The 7,455-nt window shown below is 35.8% G+C and overlaps 1 protein-coding gene across 2 annotated transcripts in view; it reads right to left on the bottom strand.

Annotated features, from left to right (window-relative positions):
• The window catches only part of LOC117103258 (RCC1-like G exchanging factor-like protein), a 22,111-nt gene extending 14,695 nt beyond the window's left edge, over positions 1-7,416 (bottom strand). Inside the window, exons 1-3 of one of the 2 annotated variants that reach the window (XM_033243824.1) lie at positions 7,324-7,416; positions 6,152-6,642; positions 5,405-5,534 (exon numbers count right to left, since the gene is read on the bottom strand). In XM_033243824.1, the coding sequence (XP_033099715.1) occupies positions 5,405-5,534; positions 6,152-6,535 (514 nt within the window). In that variant the 5' untranslated portion in view covers positions 6,536-6,642; positions 7,324-7,416. Of the gene's footprint in view, positions 1-5,404; positions 5,535-6,151; positions 6,643-7,318 lie in introns of both variants that reach the window. The other variant, XM_033243823.1, reaches the window with a different exon arrangement.
• Positions 7,417-7,455: the final 39 nt, after the last annotated feature.

Below are 7,455 nucleotides of genomic sequence, written 5' to 3'. Positions count from 1 at the left end.
CTGATCGGACATTATGACGTCATCATATTGCCATCTGAATTCAACAAACTGAATATTATCGATGACGTCATTTTAAAAAAATGCGCATTTGAGCGTATCTCGCTTATTCTTGATCGATTGTCTTCCAACTTTGAGTATGTTATAGCTAAGGCAATTTTCTTTAATATACGTACACTTCTTCACATTTTGATGACGTCATCATGGTCAAAATATAGGGATTTGCTTACCCCCTCATCTTTCTTTCGTCAAACCTTTGATGACTTCACCTTAATCATTCATGATTTCTGAATCATATTTAGTAGGCATAAACTTCAGGTCATGGTTAAATGTTATGTACATTATATTTTTGAGCGCGCGTAATAACACGAGCGTTCGCGTGCGTCAAAATTAAAATATGCTTTATATCAGATCTTTTTTTAATCAGTTATAGCTCCTTAGGATGAAAGGTGACCCCTAATTTTTATTACATATTCTGAAAGCACATGAGCTGTAGATATGATTTTATATATTATAATAGCTGATCGGACATTGTGACGTCATCATATTGCCATCTGAATTAAAAAACAAGAAAAAATTTATATTTCTTTTCTCAAAACATTGATGACGTCATACCATCTTAACCATTTGTCATTTCTGAATAATATAAATGGGCTTATACTTCAGGTCAAGGTTGAAAGTTAGGTACAGGTATCTTACTTTTTTGTTTGCACGTCTTAAGGTGCACGTACGCGTGCGTCAAATATTACTTATAATGCTTATAATTATGCTTATTTATCATCAAACATAGCTCCTTTGGATGAAAGGTAATCCCCAATTTTTATTACATATTCTAAAAGCACATGAGTTGTAGATACGATTTTATAGATCATAATGGCTGATCGGACATTGTGACATCATCATATTGCCATTTGATTTTTTTTTTAAATATATATATTTCCTTTCTCAAAACGTTGATGACGTTAAATCATCTTAAACATTCGTCATTTCTGAATAATATTAAATGGGCTTATACTTCAGGTCAAAGTTGAATGTTAGGTATCTTACTTTTTTGTTTGCGCGTCTTAACGTGCGTGTACTCGTGCGTCAAAAATTACATATGCTTATAATTATGCCTATTTATAATCAAATATAGCTCCTTAGGATGAAAGGTGACCCCCAATATTTATTACATATTCTGAGAGCACATGAGTTGTAGATGCGATTTTATAGATCATAATGGCTGATCGGACATTGTGATGTCATCATATTGCCATTTAAATTAAGAAAAAACTGACGTTATTACTTATTATACTCGTTTGAACGTATCTCGCTTATCTTGAATGATTTTTTTCCCCTATATTATAGCTAAACCAATTCTCTTTCAGACGTGTCCCTTTATTTTTCATTTTCATCACGTCAGTATGGTCAAAAAGAATTAATTTTAGGAGCCCTTTTATCTCTCATTCTTAAAAGATGTAAAGAGATAGAACAGAGAGAGGGCGGCAGACTGTATTTCGACGCTATCAGACTGATATATATATATAGGTTATATGAAGAGAAAATTTGTGTGGCATTACCAACTAACAGGCGGCTTTAAAAACACTTGACAATGTTTAATTTCGTGTGCCATTACTGTACACGCACACATCGTGACCTGCGCTTCTGTTAAAATTTGAAAATTCTCCATATCACTATTCAGATAGTTTAAAGAACGTTTCGGGTCATTTTCAGCGTTCCAAAACTTTCCATATTTATGCGCCATACGTTCATTTCCACGCACGCAACACGTACTAAAGCTGGAAATCACGTTTGTTACATACTTTGTGTTCTTGACACATTATTCAAATCAGGAGTCACTTTTTGTGCTATTACCGTGCTCACGGGCGTCAAGACGTACGTGTACGCATGCGTAAATTTTTCAAAATGCTCAAAATTATTCTTTTTTAAAAAACTAATTACAGCATATTTTAGCATATTATGACACTTTTCAATCAGCACCGCGTGAGCTTTATAAGGGTCAAAGTACAGCGAATCACCTAACTCGTCCTCAGTGACAAGTTCAAATCTAGTTAGCATTTGGGGTTCCACAAAGCTCGGTAGTGGGTCCCTCTCTTTTTAGCCGATATATTAGTCCGCTTGGAGACATCATCAGCTGTCATTGTATTAATTATCATTTTTATGCCGATGATCTGCAACTATATCTAGATTTAGATCCTTCTGATCCCTCTACTGTTGATCTGGCTTTAGATAAGTTTAGGTTATGTATCAAGGATATTAAGATTTGGATGGCTCAGAATAAGCTAAAACTTGATGATAAAACAGAATTCATTGTATGTGCTTCCAAGATTCACTTTCAGCTTGATCACGTTAAACAGGCTTCTCTGTCCCTTGGAGAACTTATCATTTTTCCTACTAACGTGGTTAGAAATCTTGGTATCTGTGATGTATAATGCCAATAAAGAACCCGAAAACTAATTCAAAGTTGTACTGTACTTTTATTGAATCAACAACTAGTATCGTGAACACATAGCAACAACATCCAAAGTAAAGGGCAAAAAAAAAAAATACTACTGTCTGGCTAGGAGGGTATGGCTGGAACTATTGTTTGGTTCTTAACCAATCAAATGCCTGGAATCTATGTAGTTGGTATATATAAATATAATTAATAACCTTTAAGTATTTTTAAGCTGGTTAAAAAAAAGCAACAAACAATAATTAGTGACACTGTAATAATTCCAGACGGATTTCAGCAACATGATCAATCTTGACCCTGTCTCTTATACACATCTAGATGTGTATAAGAGACAGCTTCTGATCCCTCTACTGTTGATCTGGCTTTAGATAAGTTTAGGTTATGTATCAAGGATATTAAGATTTGGATGGCTCAGAATAAGCTAAAACTTGATGATAAAACAGAATTCATTGTATGTGCTTCCAAGATTCACTTTCAGCTTGATCACGTTAAACAGGCTTCTCTGTCCCTTGGAGAACTTATCATTTTTCCTACTAATGTGGTTAGAAATCTTGGTATCACATTCGATTCCATGTTGTCATTGGCCATTGTTGTCATGTTCAGTCTATATGTAAGTACCATATTCGTAACTTATGGAGGATACGCCAATTTATTGACCATGACACCTGCTGTTCGTGCATTTGTTTTATCAAGAATTGATTACTGCAATTCATAAGTTGACTGTTACAGATTCTCTAAAATTACAGAAGTTGCAGAATTCTGCTGCACGTCTCATTTTTAACATCAGATCCTCTCATACTCACGCATCACATCTTCTCCGTGAACTTCGCTGGCTGCCTTTTAGGCAAAGGGTTTATTTCAAATTAATGGTCCTCGCTTTTAAGTCACTGTCTGGCCTTTGCTCACAATATATCTCTGACTTTTTACTTATTTAACAAAACATATTGGTTACAAATCTTTTCCGTGCGAGGTGCCACTCATCTGGAATAACCTTCCAGTGCACATTTGATCATCACCATATTTGGCTGTCTATAGGTTTAACGTAAAGACTCACCTCTTCAATTTATTATCTTCATATTTATTTTTATTTCATTTATTGTTGCATTATTTTATTATGATTCTGAACTTTGCCACTGCTTCTTTTGATTTGTTTACTTGTTCTATGCTTGGGTTAGGCAATGATCATGACTGCCTGTGGGTTGTGAGGTGCCTATAGGTATGTGGAGTGCAGCGCTTCGTATCTGCAAAGAAAGGCGCTTTATAAATGACCTGATTGGATTTGAATAATTCAATAATTTTCTGTCTTGTATTACTATAACAATATATATTTTATAATGTTCAATGTATATCTCTATTTTTATACCTTTTTATGTAGTACTGTATTTTGTATATTTTACAAAGTGGAACTCACTTTTTTTGTTCGATGTGACATTAATTTATTATTCGGGGGGGGGGGGAGGATGTACAGGTAGTTAAAACCTGTTTATCTCTTCACTTTCGCTGCTTTTTCTGTATTGTTATTCTGTTACCTTTGCTCGTTGTGTGTGCAGTCATGAAGCTTTATAGATAAATGTTTAAAAAAGAAGCACAATAGTAAAATGAATTTTTTGTATGCAATCTGTGGATGTTTGCGGTCCCCTGTCCAGGTCCCCCAGTCCTAGGCCTGACGGCCGTGCTTGACGCTTCAAATCAAAAGGCCCAGAATTATAACTTGCACTGGAGCCCATCATCACCTAGCTACGCCGCTGAACAAATCTGTATTGGAACAGAATTTAAGGCCTTATTAATATTTGCATTTTTATTTTATTTTATTTTTTTATATTTAACTGTTTTTATTGTAAACATCGTGCAATTCAGCCTTTAGGCTGCAATTTCGATGTGTTTTTTGTATAAATAAATGAATGAAAATGAAAAACACTGATTCCACATTCTTGAGTTGTGAAGAGGCGTAGGCCTACAGTAGGTAGACCAGAACTACATTTTTGATAACGCCTGCATTTGATAAAAAATTTACACTCGGTAAATCACAGTTGTGGCTCCAAGATCAGGGGTGGCGCCAGCGGGAACCAGGGGACCAGCCCCCCCCACCCCACACTGTTGGACAGAAAATCCACAATTTGTCGGGGAGAAAAAATGTATATATGTATTTTTTACATATTAGTAGACTCCAAAACCAATTAAATAAGCCTTTGAGACCCCTAAATTGTTATGTTTTTCGGGGGCTTCGCCCACTGGAACACTTTCTAGAAATTCTGAGCGACACCCGACCACGCCCACATTTTTTGTGGGGGACATCAGTCCCCCACCGGGAACCTCAGATCTCCCGTTGGGCAAACCTTTGCACCACCACTATTCAAGATACTCTTCAAATATTCGGACGGCTTACAAAACTTGTTTTTTCATATCACTGGATGTAAACTCACTCACAAATCTCATGTTCATCAACCAGTTTAAATCTAGAACAGTCTGCCATTGTTATTTTCAGCCTACCAATTCGCAGTGTACAGCAGAGTGATCGTCAGCTTCCAGGTCATCAAATTAGATCAATTAATTTGATTAAATTAGTAAAAGCGCGCCCTTAACAATAGACTTAGCATAAATTTCTACATCGCGATGTACGAGCACCTTGCAAAAGGGCAAAAAAAAAAAATACTACTGTCTGGCTAGGAGGGTATGGCTGGAACTATTGCTTGGTTCTTAACCAATCAAATGCCTGGAATCTATGTAGTTGGTATATATAAATATAATTAATAACCTTTAAGTATTTTTAAGCTGGTTAAAAAAAAGCAACAAACAATAATTAGTGACACTGTAATAATTCCAGACGGATTTCAGCAACATGATCAATCTTGACCCTTATATTGGGATCATAAAACATTATAGTACGGAACCATGGTTCTATACTATAGCAGAAAGCCTTGCTTCATTCTGCAATGATTGCAACCTACTTACCTCTATTAACTTGCTTTTCATGATATCCTAGTTGGCTATCTGTGTTGATACCTGTACCCCAAAGTTTTGATGAAGTTGGACCATTACTGCTGAACAGTGAAAAACCATAGCCACATGCAACATCAGTTATCTAACAAAAAAATTAGGAACATTGAAATTAACGATAGGCAACGATACGCTGACTTAAGGGGACCTCCTAAGTCTTTTAATAGAAAAATTTACATGCAAATTTAAATTTGGGAGTGCCACTTCTGGCCATCTAGAAGTGTAGATGTGATAGACATAAAATTTCCAACCTTAACGCCAACCATGGTGGGCCTCAGGTAGTCTGGACCCTCAACATATAAAATTCCTTTTTTTGGACCCCCCCCCCCCGGCCCCCCCCCCCCCCTCTATCTTATATTTCCACTGGCACATCATCTATCAGCTTTACAGCACACTGTTGGAAAGTATTTATGAGACCTCTTTCCGATCAATATCATCCATAAAGTGGGGTACGGGAATCTGTAGAGGGGAGATGTTAAAAATGTGTGGAATGAATTGGAATATTTTCCGAAAATATTTTGATCCTGCTAATTTAAAAATCCTCAATTGACTTGCTTTCAGTATTAATAGTTATTTCAACTACATGAAATGGATTCCATTTTTTGAAATTCTAATTATTTGAATTTATTATTATTTAAAATACCTCATTGATCCAATCTATAGTACTCTTACAAAAAAACAAAATACTGTATGTTGGCCTACCTTTTCTTCAAAGAAAAGCAAATACGGAGCAGTTTGTTTCTTCCGAATTGGAACATTAGGCTTCGGTTTGACAAATGTTGGTACTCCTAGGCTTCCAGTCACAGAATTTCCCCAAACATATACACGGTGCTTTCGCTGACGATGGTCACCACTAAACTGGTAGACGGGCAATTCCTCTGCCTCTCGTTTATTAACATATTTATTAGAATTTTCTCTGTAGATTGTTGAAGATGCAACAGTCTGCTTTGAGATCACACGACTGATAGAAAATTTGATCCGATCAACGAATATCGAAGTACTTTCAAAGAAAATCCAATTTCCATGTGTACCTATTCCTTGTTTGAATATTTTCAGAATGCTTAAATTTCTTGTTACAGTATACATGATCAGAAAACAATTTAATATATTAAAAATCTTCGTTTTCTACTGTATTTCATGTCAGCTTAAAGGAAAATCAAATCTGATTTGTACCAGAATTCTTAGAAGACAACCTGAAAAAAAAAAGGAAATAATAAAATTTAACATTAATATCCACTCAAAAAAATAATCATTAATTAGTTAAAAAATTATTGGAACTTAAAATTAAACATACACATTCCTTATTTTGGACCAAATATAGCCCAAGCTTCACAGGATGATCCATATAGGTTCAAGCTGTAAATAAAGTATATACAAGACTGAACTAAACTACTATACTACTATGGTACCATACAAGACTGAAAATAAGGCCTGTGCGGGAATATATCCACCACACAAAAACTAGGGTAGAAATTTAAGAGAATAAGGGTCGCGAAATTTTGAATAAAATTATAATTCAAAACAAAATTGAACACACGTTGAACACAAGCCGCAAAACACATTATTGGGCGGAAGTGATGGCCAATTACCCATTCTGAGATATTGCGGCCGAAACGGTCCTGTCTAAACTTCCTATTGCCGGAGCCTAGCTACAGGTAAGCTAGACTCTATGCCTAGGCACCTAGGCCCTACCTACTGTAGCTAGGACTACACAAAAGAGGAAAGCTAGCGTACACCTGGCCTAGCCTAGGCCATATTTAGGCCTATTATAACTCGATGGCTAGGCAATGCTAGGTTGCGCCACAGGCCCATTTTGTTTACTGATTATTTAACAAAGTATTAATATTATAAAATATGTGCTGTATGTACTCAACGTCCTGGACTTTGATGAAGAAAGTTAATTGCAAAGTCTGAGTTTTGACTTGTTGTTGTGCACAAGGAGAAACAAACATGTGGTTTTGTTGATAATTTAGCGCCCTCTTCTGGTCCCTTGAAAAGGAGTGAGA

The sequence above is a fragment of the Anneissia japonica genome, unplaced genomic scaffold, assembly GCF_011630105.1.
Source record: "Anneissia japonica isolate Jap-2015-1 unplaced genomic scaffold, ASM1163010v1 scaffold2207_len539183_cov196, whole genome shotgun sequence".
Taxonomy (NCBI): domain Eukaryota; kingdom Metazoa; phylum Echinodermata; class Crinoidea; order Comatulida; family Comatulidae; genus Anneissia; species Anneissia japonica.
This window is presented reverse-complemented; position numbering and strand designations above follow the sequence as displayed.